The sequence below is a fragment of the Leucopleurus acutus genome, assembly GCF_964270905.1.
Source record: "Leucopleurus acutus genome assembly, chromosome: 19".
In the NCBI taxonomy this organism is placed as follows: Eukaryota; Metazoa; Chordata; class Mammalia; order Artiodactyla; family Delphinidae; genus Leucopleurus; species Leucopleurus acutus.
Genome location: NC_139161.1, coordinates 16,178,765 through 16,193,068, shown reverse-complemented (window position 1 = coordinate 16,193,068; position 14,304 = coordinate 16,178,765). Strand labels below are relative to the sequence as shown.

At 53.4% G+C, this 14,304-nt stretch overlaps 1 protein-coding gene across 22 annotated transcripts in view; it reads left to right on the top strand.

Annotated features, from left to right (window-relative positions):
* The window catches only part of MAPT (microtubule associated protein tau), a gene marked incomplete at both ends in the record, with an annotated part of 45,353 nt that overhangs the window by 15,820 nt on the left and 15,229 nt on the right, over positions 1–14,304 (top strand). For 7 of the 22 annotated variants that reach the window (XM_082859829.1, XM_082859824.1, XM_082859825.1 and 4 more), the window contains 3 exons: positions 2,099–2,154; positions 5,996–6,146; positions 9,123–9,388. In XM_082859829.1, coding sequence (XP_082715955.1) covers positions 2,099–2,154; positions 5,996–6,146; positions 9,123–9,388 — 473 coding nt within the window. Of the gene's footprint in view, positions 1–2,098; positions 2,155–4,725; positions 4,924–5,961; positions 6,147–7,330; positions 7,385–9,122; positions 9,389–14,304 lie in introns of all 22 variants that reach the window. The other 15 variants (XM_082859828.1, XM_082859822.1, XM_082859821.1 and 12 more) reach the window with 6 other exon arrangements.

The following is a 14,304-nucleotide window of genomic DNA, read 5'->3' as shown; positions in this document are numbered from 1 at the left end:
CCTATACACCACAGTGCCTTCCAGAAGGTTCTGAAGTGTGTCCTCCTAGCCCGGAGACTCAGAGGGCACGTGCCTGTCTTCTTCGGCTCTGTCAGTGGACAACACATCACATGTAGCAGGCGACACACACAAGCATTTGGAGGTGGCCCAGAGTCCCCACCCCCACTCCACTCCACCCTACCTCGTGGCAGGATAGACAGTGAGCAGAAAAACAAACTCCCTGTGGAAGAAAACACCTCCTCCTCCCTCGGCAGAGCCCAGGCAGTCCCTGTGCTGGGATCGCAGGGGTCTCAGCCCTGGCTCAGTCTTGAGCCCTGGGAAGCGTCACTGCGGCAGCCCTTCAGTAGCTGGAGAGATGGGAGGGGAGGTTCCTAAGGGTCAGGGTCTGTGTCCTGTCAGTGAGAGGACAGTTTATACTCCAGAGGGCGCCTCATGGATGGCCACAAGTCGAGCGCGTTCATATATTTAGGTCCTGTAGCATTTTAGAATTATTTGCGGGGCCCAGAAATTGAGGCTACTTAAGCTGTCAGTTGCAGACATCTGTTAAATGTAGATTACAGCCTACTCGTCGTGAAAACTTTGAACTGTTATAGATAAAGGAACCTGTATTTAAAATGTAAGTCAGAGAAAGAGTCCTACTTTAAAATATCCTAAACTCCAAAATAGTATGGGACAAAATACTGTGACTTGACAGATTACAACAGTGTTTCCTAAAGTGGCATTTTATTGAATACTGGTCCACTGGATGTTGATAGGTGTGTAAAGGGAAAAAAGATTTCCATGGTCCAATTAGTTTGGGGAAAAAAACAGGTGAAACAAAGTTAAACAGGGTTTGCTGCTGCAGGACTTGTCAGAGCCTTTAATATTCTAATGTACATTATGACCCTCTGAGAAGGATACGTGGTATGCATTTCCCCAATTCGCCAGTCAGCACTGGGAAATGCTGATCTAGCAGACGCTTTTGTTGTGACATAGATGATGATGGTCACTGGGGCAAAAGGTGTGAACCAGGTCCACCTGGGGCTCTTATTAAAATGCAGATTCCCGGGCCCCACCTTAGGCGTACTGTTTCAGAGTGAGCCCGGGATTCTGTATTTTAGGAATCTCTCCCAATGGGGTTCTGCTGCATAGTAAAGTTTGAAAACCTCTAGGCTAGGTCATCAGTGCTGGTCACTCTAGAAATCTGGTCTCTAGTAACCAGTGAGATGCTCCAACCAGCCCCATTGTCCCTGGAGCAGGGGATATACAATATTGAAGCCAAAGGCAGAAACCTATAACTAGTCTTCAATAATGAATGCCAATAACAGGAGTGAGTTAGAGGTGACACTGGTAGACAAGTGGATTGGTTTCACCAACGGGTGTGGCTTTCCAAACACAAAAGCCGTCAATGGTTTGGTCCTAAAATCCAGAGGTTATCTGTAGGATGTTTGACAGTAGCTAGATTGTTGCTAGCTTGGAGAAATGGCAACATTAGTCCTCTTGGTAGAGCCTGTAAGTGGTGAGAAGACCCTCCAGGGTTGGGTCAAGGGTGGAATGGGCTTGTCAGAGAGCCAGCTGGGGCTGGTCACCAAAGCCTCCATTAGTGAGGGGCGGGCTCTGGGAAAACAGCCTACACCCCTTGGCCCTTGAATGAGCAGAGGGTCCTGCAGGGACCGGAGCCTGGCTGAGCTGCCCCATCCGTGGCCCTGGGTTTTCCAAATGCCCCTCCTTGGAGTGGGGTTGGCCCCGGCTGTGGGAGGCTGACCCCGACAGAGATGGGGAGGGAGCCTGTGAGAGGTGGTCCCGTACTGTCTACCTTCCCTGATGGCCCCTGTGCCAACATATGCCCGGAACAGTTTCCCCTCTGCATGTCCCTGCCCTCGGCCAGCCTGCTGCCCCCTCTTGTCAGGGTGCTCCAAGCAATGACTCCAGTGTGCTGTGTTGATACTAACAACAAGAACCTAACAGATTCAAGGGGAAAGAAAACCAACTGGATTTCCACTGGCCCAACTGAACAAGACATGTTGTATGGATCCCGAGAAATCGGCTCCACTCCGTCGGGCGCTTTGTGAGCTGTGCTCATGGGTGTAACGTACATTCTCATTTTATATTTTATCAGCTCGCATGGTCAGTAAAGGCAAAGATGGGGCTGGACCCGAGGACAAAAAAACCAAGGTAAGCTGACAAAACCATGAAACCTCTCTGCTGCCATCAAGTTGACCAAGAAGCCATGCTTTGTATCTGAATTAATCTTTATATATAACAGGTGGAGAGCATTTGTCCCTGGAGTACAACTGTCATTCCAAGTGCTTTGTGTTTTTATGCAAACTTTTAAAATTCTAGCATTTATCCCTGGACACTTGGGCCAGGGACGGGCAGTCAGCAAGTTATGAATTAATTAATGCTAATTGTAGTCGCATCAGCATAGTTTGAATTAAGACGTTCACGGTAAATGAAGGTGTGTTTGAATTTTCTGCCATGAAGTTTGAAATTTGCACGTTTCACACTTCCCGCTACAGGTCTAGGCTCAGCAAATATGTATCTATATACATACACGCACACAGGTATATTTAAGATATATCTAGAAAATACCATTTCCTTAGGGGCTGAGGGAGTACTGAGCAAGAAGGAGATCTCCAGCCTGAGGCGGAGGGTCCTGGAAAAGCCCTAGAAGAGCGGACCTGGGAGGCAGGCCGAGAAGGAAACATGAAGGGGGTTGGTGACGTAGGAGTGAGAAGAGGCGTTTTAAGGAATAGGAGCAGTGCAAGCAAAGGCCCCGGGGGCATGAGGAGACTGGGGAGCTCTGAGCAGATCGGCTTAGTTGCTGCCGAGCTCGGAGTGGGGCTGACACAGCCTGGAGGAGGGAAGCCTGACACACACCCTACATACTGAGTGAACACGGCCATGATGCCGTGGACGCCGTCCTGAAATCCCGCCAGCCGGTCTTCAGAAACCCCCCGAGGACCAGAAAATGAAGCAACTTGCTCGCCACCAAAACCACACCCGGAACAGTGTGGTCCTTCTCATGCTCCCTTTCAGCTGTAGTTTACTCTCCTCCGTGACTGTGCATCTTGGAAAAAGCTCCTGTAAATGCATGGTAGTGTTGTGCCAGGAAACCCTCACTGGGGCCCTAGATGAAGACCTGTTTTCCTTAAAGGCGTCTCAATGTCCCATATGCATGCTGCCTGAAACGCCTGGGTCTTAGTCAGTCCTGGAGGCCTGATGGAGTCCCCAGATGCGGAATGAGGCCCTAAGAGTCTGGTCATGTGTGTTGAGGGTCGTTGCCCAAAGTGCCTGCCCTAGAGGAAGTGGGCTTCGCCATCAGGACTCTGCCCATCAGTGGGGCAGCAGAGGGTCCTGTGGGAACTTGAGGGAAGGCAATAGCTGCTTGCCAGTCGTGATGCCCATTCAGGGGAATCGCGTCCTCATGCCGGCATGCATTCTGTTCACTCACCTATCAGGAAGCCGTCCCTGCCCTGGAGCTGCTCACAGCCTCACAGCAAGGGGTCAGATCTCTCACGAACCTTGGCCACTTGGCCAGGTAGGGAGCAGTGCCAGGGGAGGGGGACCTCGCGCAGCTGGGGAAGGAGGGGTTGCCAGTACCCACCCTCAGCTTTTCTTGTCAGCAGCCCCAGAGCTTCAGCCCGCATCCCTCCCCTCACCCCTGTGCTCCATCCCTTTCGCTCTCGTCCTCCCCAAGGCTGGCAGCAGAGAGGGTCTCAGCCACCTTAGTGATGAACCCCAGTAACAAAGTCTCTGGTCAGGACCCTGCTCTGTAGCTCTGACATCCTCCTTGGAACACCTCTGGGCTTGGCCTCTTGGTTGTATATCTGGAGGCATGGCCCTTCCCCCTTCCAGGCCACCCTTCCCTACCAGGGCCACACATCCCCGTCCAAGGCCCCCGGAGGCCATCCAGACAAACCGCAGGTGTCGGCCACCATCCTCCACATGCTCTCATCTCCGCGAGGCCAGCCAGCTCCCAGAGCCCCGTCCCACTGGCCGCCTGGCCCACCCAGCCTATTTCCTTAGGTGAACCGTGTCCAAGAGTAAACAGGGGCCAGATAAGATTCACCAGACAGTGTTTAGCTTTGAGACTTTATTCAGAAAGTGTGTGTGTGTGTGTGTGTGCACGCGCGTGATCTAAGTGGTGTCAGGCAGAATCTTCAAGACCTGGGGCAGGCACAGTTCTCTTTTTAGCAAGGACGATTCTATCGGTGCGGTGGGAGAGGGCCAGGAGTTAGGGGGCCAGCATGAGCTCCCCACCTGGAATTGAGCAGAACCTGGGGCACTTCTGACCCATGACACATTGGAGGTGTTTTCTTGAGAAACATCCTAAGAGTCACATGCTTTTGGCGACCTCCATGAACTCTTTGGGTGCGAGACACCTTTAAACCAGTGGTCTCCAAAGGGCAGCGCTGAAGTAGGTCCAATGGGCTGGAGAAAGAACGTACCAGAAAGTCTATCCATTGTCCAAGGTCTGCCGCATGCAAGTTTCGTAACGTTCATCATATGTTAGCATCGTAGTATATGTATTAGCTGATGCATGACTGCAAGCACACGAGCTGCATGGTCACTTCCTGTTCTTCCTGATGAGAAGGACTGATGAGGGTGCGTGATCCAGTTTGGCGATCACGGCTTTAAGCCTTTACCTGTCTTATTTATTTGTAGTCACTGTCTTTTTTTCAGTTTGTTCATTTCTCCCATGTGCTGACTTTTATTTTGATTTTATTCATGTTTATGTTTAAGACATCCACACCTTCCTCTGCTAAAACCCTGAGCCATAGGCCTTGCCTTAGCTCCAAACGCCCCACTCCTGGTAGCTCAGACCCTTTGATCAAACCCTCCAGCCCCGCCGTGTGCCCAGAGCCATCTTCCTCTCCTAAACACGTCTCTTCTGTCACACCCCGAACTGGCAGTTCTGGAACAAAGGAGATGAAAGTCAAGGTAAGGAAAGCACCTTTGGAAAGAATGAGGCTGCTCTACTGTGGTTTTCAAGTGTATGCTTTTCTAGCTGCAAAGACCTTTCTCTGGATAAGCTCTTACCTAGAAGCGCCACATAGAACAGTTAAATTCTGGCTGAAACGAGGAAAAGGAGGCACCGTGCCATCCTTCTTGGCGCCCCGTCGGCCCTCGTGGCAGCGGGCCCTAAGGCACCGGAGGGGACCCCGGCTTGGAAATCGCCACTCTGTTTGGGTTCCTTTGTCCATTTCTGACTTTGGTAACCGGGGGGTGCTTCCAGGTTGCCCTCATTTTGGGTCGGACAGCGTCACTCTGCAGCCATGCCTGTCCCACCAGTTTACTCCTTCCTGAACCATCTCGTGGTCCTCAGTTCATGTCAGTTTCTTCTTTGAGTTTGTGTTATATGTCAAGGTCATCAGCTGGGTCCCCAGACCCAGTCACTGTCCCCAGTCAGCTGACTGTGCTTGTGCGCCTGTGCTCCACCTTTGGCCAGTTTGCTAATTGACGCTGGTGTTTACCCGCCAAGGGCTCTTAGCACACCTGAGGTGGTACTGAAGCCTGAGGCTTGTTTGGGAGAGAACAGGAGGATAGGGCCGAGCTCTGTTAGCACTCTCGGGTCCGTTTCAACAAACTGTCTCCTTGTCCCTCTGAAACTAACCACCACCAGTCAGATAAATCCCTAAGGGAGTCAGAGAATGATGTCCACGTAGGAAGAGTCTACAGATGTCCTGCCTGCCGACACTGGTTGGATGATGAACTCGATCATTGCTGTAAGCTCTGTTGACTTTTTATTAAATACATTAGCTCAGCTCTTGCAGAGAACTCATGTAAAATGTCCCTCCAGGAGGAAAAGGTAGGCATTTGGGAGGGGCTGTGGATTTGTGTGCCCAGCAAACCCTCGTCATTGTAGAGGACGTTTGTTGTATCTGGCTGGCAAAGTGTCACCCCAACCTTAGCCTCATTTGGAGTCACGGTGGTTGAATGGGGCTGGCATTGACGCCAGGTGGCGTGAACCTTTCCCAGTCGTAAAAACCACTCTACCATGCTTCGTTTGCAGGGGGCAGATGGTAAACCTGGAACGAAGATCGCCACACCCCGGGGAGCGGCCCCTCCAGGCCAGAAGGGCCCGGCCAACGCCACCCGGATTCCAGCAAAAACCACGCCCACCCAGAAGACCACGCCCGCCCCGAAGACCCCACCGGGCACGGGTAAGGGGGATGTTCTCTGTCGGGGGAGAGCTCGCGGTGGAAGCCCTGACAGTTAAGCTCTGGTAGCTGATCGACGCCTGCAGTTTACTGAGCACCGAATGTTCATTTTCTAATTCTTTTAATTTTCTGAGCTAGATATTGAATCCCCACTTTTTACCATGAAGAAATCGAGGCTCGACTAAGTCTAACCAGACTTTTAAGCACGAGGAAAATGCAGCCGTAAGACTAGTAACTGACGGAAAAGGGGCTTCTCTGAGATCCTTGGACCCCACATCCAGGGCCCCTGGGAGGTGTTTTTCAGTCCCCAAATGAGGGTTAGGTCACTATAGGTGACCTCACACAGGGCACGGCCCCTGCTAACTTGCTGGGATGTTAGGGACCCTCGGACAGAACCTAAGAATCTTAGCTAAGCAGTCACACCCTGGGCCTGTTCCCCCGGGCTCCTGTGAGTAAAACCCACTCGGTTTTGAGTAGCAGGCAAGGCTTCGCTTGAGCCATCTTGCTTCCACTGGGGACAGCCAGGCTGAGTGCCCCTGTCTCACTGCCCTGGGAACTGTCCCAGGAAACTGGGTTTAGATTGTGCATGACTCGGGGGGCGTCTGGCCTGCGCTGGCTCAGGGGCCCTGTGGATCTTATATGGGCTGCGCACGAGACCTGGGCGGGTGCCACGGGGCCTCTGCTGCCCCTTGGCCCCGGGGTGGCCGCTCAGAGCCCTTGTCTGCTGCATGTCTTGGCTGTGATGTTTCTCGAGGTTGCCGTAGAGTGGGGCCTGCACGGACGCCCGCTCGCTGAGGCCCGTACGTTGGTTTTCTCCCGCAGGGTTTTTCCGCATGTATACGATACGTATGGTACGGGGTAGCTTCCAGACTTGTGACTGGGATTTTCACATGATTTTGACGCTGCTTTTTTTCACTGGTCATTGTGCCAGTTGATTCACGCAACTGGATCATAACTGGAAACATGAACGTGTGTTTCTCTTTGGATCTTACCTGCTCTTGCGTGGACAGATCTCCCCCAAGTTGGCCTTGTTTCCTGCCCGATGGAGCCCCTGACCCCGCTCCCCGCCTTGCTCGCCTCTGTGGATGGCCTGGCTGGGCATGACTGGGCGCCCATAAAAAAAACACTCATTAAGGCCTCTTTAAGCTCGATGATAACGAGGCTTTCTGTGGATTTTTCTTTTTAAGCTACCAAGCAAGTGCAGAAAAAGCCACCCCACGGAGGGGCAAAATCTGAGAGAGGTAATTCTGAGCCTGCTTCGCCCGCAGGGTCATGCCTTTGCGCACGTGCCTCTTGGGTGGCTTAGGTGTTTAGAGCCGGGAGGACGTGCTTCTGAAACGTAGGTTTCCCACGTTGAGCCTGACGTCGGCACAGTCAGAATTCCTGCTCCTCTCTTCGTGTGCTTTGTGCGGATGTGTCTGTCCCACGGGCCGTGCTAATCCTGCGTGCTCTCGCTGCAGCCGAGGGCCGTGGTGGGCCCAGGGGAGGATGTGCCTCGAGCTGATACGGGGGCTGGAGGTCTGCACTGGCCCCAACCAGGTTACACGTGAGATCGCACCGGCATCCTGTGGGTGACGGTCACTGTGCTGGACCTGGGGAGGTCGAGTAACTTGCCTAAGGTCGCTCTGCAATTCAGTGGCGCAGAAAGAATCTGAAGCCACCACAAGGTCCACCAGCCAGCCTGTGTGCCTGGGGGCAGAGGGTGGGGGGCACCGAGCCCTGCCTGCAGAGCTTGGCACCGTGAGGGAGTTCCAGCAGACACGGAGGCTCCGCTAAAAGCCACACGCTCCTTCTCCCCTCGGCAAGAGAAGTTGTCGCTTCCAGCAAAGAGCTGCCCTTCTCCAGCCTGGGGCCCGGCAGGTCCCTGTTTGGTACAAATGGTTCCTGGGGCGGGGGCATCAGCCACCCTCAGAGCTGGAGCCCAGCATCCGGCCCAGTGGCTCTCAGACTCGAGTCTGCTCAAGAATCCCTGGGAGCGTGGGAAGCGCCAGTTTTGCAGGCCCCAGCCCTAGAGATTCTGTCCTATCAGGTCTAGATGGGGCCTGGAGATCTGCATCTTACAGGTCCCACTCCTCCGTGGTGGCTCCGGAGATTCTGATGCAGGGGTGCCTGGGGCCACACTTGGTGAAACACGAATCCAAGAGGCAGACGGAATAGCCAACTATTAAAGTGTGATGGGGGATGAGAAGTGCAGGAAGAGACGCATGTTAGGGAACCCAGGGCTGTTCCGCTGGGAGAGGGATGGGCCCAGCGGCCTTCCTGGAGGGCTTGGCGCCCGCATTGCGCCTGGAAACGTGCACTGCTATTTGCTGCGCATCGCTTTGGTGGGGAGAGGGTTCTCGGGAGGGCAGGGCGGCAGGAAGCGGCATGGCTTGTTTGGAGAGCCAGGGACAGATGGACACGAAGCAGGTATACGATTGTGGAGCCCAGGTACCACAGAGGAGCTGGGAGTTTGGATGGGGTCTGAGGGAAAAGGGGCCTTGAACTTGGAGAACAGCTTAAAATTCACCCTGTGGTTAAAGAGTCCAGTGGATCCAGATGGCCCCCTGGCCCACCACTGCATTGCCCTTATTCAGGGCACAGGCCATGTATCCCTGCCCGGCCTCACTCACTGCAGGCATTACAATTTTTTCCTCTGAGCTCAGAGTGGGTAAATGACTTGTCTGAGAGCACACAGCTCGCTGGAGCCTCTCCTGGCCCCAGGGCCACAGGGCAGAGTCGGTCCCCCTCTAGGGGGTACTGGGTGGTCCTTGGCGACCACTCTGTTGCTTCTCTGGGAAGCAGGATATCTCTGTCGCGAAGCAGCACGGCTGGGAAGTGGAGACGCTGCTCTAGAAATGGGACCAAGGGCAGCCTCCTGCTGGTGTGACTGAGCTTCTGACCTTGTTTCCACGTGCCTGATCCAGCCCTGAGTCTGGGAACGGACCCCAGGACAGATCGCCCTTTGCTAACTGGCCTCATGCCCTCCTTCCTTTCCAGGTGAATCTGGGAAATCCGGGGACCGCAGTGGCTACAGCAGCCCCGGCTCCCCAGGCACTCCGGGCAGCCGGTCCCGCACCCCTTCCCTGCCGACCCCGCCCACCCGGGAGCCCAAGAAGGTGGCAGTGGTCCGCACTCCACCCAAGTCGCCGTCTGCAGCTAAGAGCCGCCTGCAGACCGCCCCCGGGCCCATGCCAGACCTGAAGAACGTCAAGTCCAAGATCGGCTCCACGGAAAACCTGAAGCACCAGCCGGGAGGCGGGAAGGTAAGGGCGTCAGAGGCTGGCTGTGCAAGAGGAGGCGGGTGGGTCCCCCGCAGCTGGGCTGGAGGTGGGCGAGCGGCTCTCCTCCCACCACCAGCCTGGGTCCCCCCGCCCACCCCCCATAGCACAAGCACCTCCCCGGCCTCTTCAAGGAAAGACAGTAGGTTACTGTTCGGTTCTTTACTGGGGTCACCACCAGGCCGTGAGTGCCCTGCTCAGGGGAGAGAAAGTACCGGTTCTTCCCTTCCTCACTTCAGCCCTTGCTGATTGGACGGATCTGAGGTGACAGGCTTGTAGCTCCATGACCTGGCGGTTCTCAAAGTGGGTGCCACAGGGGTTCCCTGGCTGCCTTGTGTTTTGAAAATGAGACAACCAGTCCATAGGTGGGTGTGTCTCTGGTGTTGGTTGGACATTTGTTTAGGTCCCAATTCTGGGGAAATTCGTGATTCTGTTTTGAACACCTGATTCTTCCAGGGACGAATAGGTGCTCATGACATTTCTGGGTCTCCCAAAGTTCGAGAAAATGAGCTTCCAAGGGCCAGAGGTGGAGAGAAATGGGGACGGCCTGGGCCGTCTTCCTCCTCTTCTTGACCCCATCCCCCGTTGTATGAGTTTCCTAGGGTTGACATACGAAATACCATGGCCTGGGCGGCTTATACAACAGAAATGTAACGCCTCATAACTCCGGAGGCTGGAAGTCCAAGATCAAGGTGTCGGCGGGGTCGTGTCTTCAGGGGCCTCTCTCCTTGGCTTGTGGGTGCCGCCTTCTCCCCATGGCCTCACATGGTCCATCGCTGGGTGTCGCTGTGTCCCAGTCCCCCCATCCTATGAGGACACCAGTCATATTGGATTAGGGCCCACCCTAATGAGCTCATTTTAACTTAATGAGCTCTTTAGAGACCCTGTTCCAAATACAGTCCCATTCGGAGGTGCTGGGAGTTGGGACTTCAGCGTGTGGATTTTGGGGGACACGATTCAGACAATAGCAGTCCTCCCCCACCAGCACAGGGTGGGGAACAGGGAAGGAAGAAGGGAGGCGGGAAAGGGATTGGAGGACCAAGACCCAGCTCCTGTGTTGGGCCTCCCAGGCTGGGCCGTTTTTGGGGCAGCGAGCCTCCTGGTGGGCGGGGCCGATGCTGCCCTTTCAGTCGGGGCCCAGCTGGGGCCTCCGCACTCTTGATTTTATTAATCACTGTTGTCTGGGGCCTGGGTCACCGTGGAGGGCGGGTGTCTCGGAGCACGTTTGGTCCGTGTTGGTGCCATTGCCTGAAACCGCGCACTTTGCTTCCCGTGGAGCCTCAGGGACCCCTGCTGGCCTTTCCCATCCTTGGGACCCGAACGGTCCTGCCCAGTGGGGAGGTCTGGGTGCCTCTCGGGGTCTCATCGCACGGGTCTTTGGGCCACAGTGCTGGGCCTGAGCCGTGTTTACCTTCCTGCAGTGTTTGCTGTGCTTCGTAAAGATGCCTGTCTCCTTCCAGAAGGGGCTCTGGCGCAGCTGGCTGGGGCGCTGGCTTGAAGTTGACCCCTCTGTGAGGCTCTGGGGGCAGAGAGACCCCCAGGGAGAGGGTTTCCAAGGTGATGGGATGTTTCCCACTGGTGTTCGCACCCCTCCCTCAACGCTGTGGGTGTCCTGTGTGTGCCCTGTTTTCATAGCACAGAGCATTTGCCTGTTTTGAAAAATGAAAAACAAAGCCCCACACGGCCAGTTCTGCACCACTGAGAAGATTGTGGGGCTGTGGCCAGCGTGCTCATCATGGCGAGAGGGAAACCATGACCATCAGTGCCTCCCAGCCTGCGGGGCTCTGTCACACACCTGCAACACCCGCCGGCTGCCCCGGCCCATTTGGCCCCATTCTGGTAACTCCGCTGAGAACAGCAGTGACAGGGCTGACAGGGAGGAACCCACGCCTCGCACCTGAGCCGCCGGCCCCGAGGGCCAGCGACTTGATGCTCAGGGCGGAAATGGGGAGGGTGCCCCCAGGTTATGGCCGCACCGCGCTGGGGCGCAAACGTGTGTCCATGGCAACTGAAGGTTAAAGAAGAAAAGTGACTTTTCTTGGGGCTTTTTGGGGAGGAGATGTGAGGAAGTGGCAGAAGGGGAGGTAACAGCTTCCCCTTAAATTCCATGGAAAACCTAGAAAATTGTGTGAAACAAAGAAAACCTGACCCATAACAAAGTTCAACACATTAATCTCCAGGAAAAACGACAGGAAAAGGAAAAAAAGGCACCTGGGATCCACACAGAAGGCCTTTTAAAATGACTAGACTGGGACTTCCCTGGTGGCACAGTGGATAAGACTCCACGCTCCCAATGCAGGGGGCCGGGATTCGATCCCTGGTCGGGGAACTAGATCTCACATGCATGCCGCAACTGAGTCCGCGTGCCACAACTAAGGAGCCCACGTGCTGCAACTAAGGAGCCCGTGAGCCGCAACTAAGGAGCTGGCAAGCCACAACTAAAGAGCCCACAAGCTGCAACTAAGGAGCCTGCCTGCTGCAACTAAGACCCAGTGCAACCAAATAAATAAATAAATAATAAAATAAAATGACTAGACTGAAAGTCCCTCAAGGTCCCGTGAGATCTTTGGGTCCCTGTGTCCTCTCATTCAGCCCAACATACAATACAGTAAGTGCTCAATCACTGTTTATTCGGCTACAAAAGGGGCAACGAATGCTCCAAGAGTCTGAAGGATAACTCAACTCCCAGAACAGATGACACGTTGAAGAAGGAGAAGCAGGAGATGGTCATATTTGTAAACCTGCAGAGACTGAAAACCGCAACAGATCACTGGTTGGAAAAAAATGTAAAACATCCGTTTTCTGCTTCGTACATTTCTCTGTTTTCATGATTTGCTACAGTGAACATATATTGCTTGAAGAGTCCAAAACGAAATTACTTTTAAAGGAAAATGCAGATGATCACTTGGCCACTTTAACAGAACCAGCTGGACCCACCAAAGGTGGGGAGGGAAGGAAGGAGTAGCAGTTCTCTTGTGACTGCAAAGGAGAATCACCTGGGGCAGGGAAGGGGGAGGATTCTTTTAAAAATCCTAGTGCCAGGGCTTCCCTGGTGGTGCAGTGGTTGAGAGTCTTCCTGCCGATGCAGGGGACACGGGTTCGTGCCCCGGTCCGGAAAGATCCCACATGCCGCGGAGCGGCTGGGACCGTGAGCCATGGCCGCTGAGCCTGCGCGTCGGGAGCCTGTGCTCCGCCAACAGGAGAGACCACAACAGTGAGAGGCCCGCGTACCGCCAAAAAAAAAAAAAAAAAATCCTAGTGCCAGAGCCTCTCCCTGGCCCGTGAGAATCTTGAGAGGGCCTCCCTAGGGGTTCCCAGTGTGCAGTCCAGGCTGAGACCCCATGGGGAGCTAAGAGTCCCACATGCCTCACGGCCAAAGCATAAAACAGAAGCAATATTGTAACAAATTCAGTAAAGATTTTAAAAATGGTCCACATCAATCAATCAATCAATATTTTAAAAAAGAAAAAAATGGATAGAAATACAGTTGTGACTGGAGGTGTCACAGTAGATATTAGTAAAGTAAAAAGATAAAAGGACAAAGAAAGTCCATGTAATTGAAAGGGGAAAATGAACAAATGTCAGGAATTAAACTGTAGGGCCAAGGGTTTATCTGTTAAGAGTCCAGATATTATGTCAATAATCTATTTAGTCCATAAAGAAAAACACCTATAAATATAGAGAAGCAGAAATTGCTTCTAATCTCTAACCTCATTGTGATACACCAGAACTTCACTGTGTGCATATCACCAGTATGACCACAAATGCCTGGGAATTAAAAACCTTTCCTTTGTCACTGCTCATTCAGTTTGGAAATGAAAATGCCTTTTCCAAGTGCCTTGATAACAAATGCCATAAATTATGTGGTGATGCCCCCAAATTGTACTTAGAAGGAATTCATAATTTTAAATGCCTTTATTATTTAAAAACTTAATGATTGCAGCATATATGTTCTTATTGGAGGGAAAGAAGAATACAAGAATAGAATAAGAATACAGAAACAAAGATAAGAGCTGAAATAAATTAGAAAACAGAACATACAATAGCACCAAAAGCTGGTTCCTTCTCTCTTTCCTTTATTCATTGATCCAACATTCCTGCGGCACCTCTGAGCGCCAGGCCCTGTGCTGTGAGAGTTTCTGCCCCCAGGCCCAGGCAGGAGAGACACATGAGCATATAAAAAAGGGCAAGAGGAGAGGTTGGCCAGGGAAGCATATGCAGGAGGAGGCAGCCTGCACCATCGAGGGTCCCCCATACTGAGGGTCGCCTGTACTGTTGTCACCCACACTGAGGGGGTTACCTGCACCCTCAAGGGTCACCATACTGAGAGTCACCTGTGTTGTGGAGTGTCACCCACAATATCAGTTGTTACCAAGTCCGAGAAGATAGGACGGACCCTTGTTTGGGACCGTCATTGGGTCTTTGAAAGGAAAGTCCCCCACGTAGAGTGCTGGAGACACAGAAGAGAGAACAGTGGGAAACTGCACCTGGGGATACTGAGAGCAAAAGCAAAAGAAAGCTAAAACTGGTACCAGCTGGGGTAGCAGAAGGGCGTGGGTTAGGGTGGAGCTTTGTTCGTTCACGCGAGAGCTTTGGAGAGTTAACAGCTGATAGAGGGAGGTCCCTGCTGGGTCTGCTGTGAACTAGCTCTGTGTTTGCCCCGACAGGACAGGATAGGATGGAGAAGAAAGAGAGTAGTGGAGAGCACCCGCCGCAGAGCCTTTGGCCTGACTGTCAGTGAGTCACGGAGGGGGAGGTGAATAAGAGGGCAGGTCTGGGCTCAGCCCAGGTGATGGCAGCACCAACCTCAGCAGCGTCTCTGTGTGGTCAGCGGAGAGCACAGAGGTCCCAGGTACCTTCCATCGTGAGAGAGAAGGAGCTCATGTGGGGCTGAGGCTGCC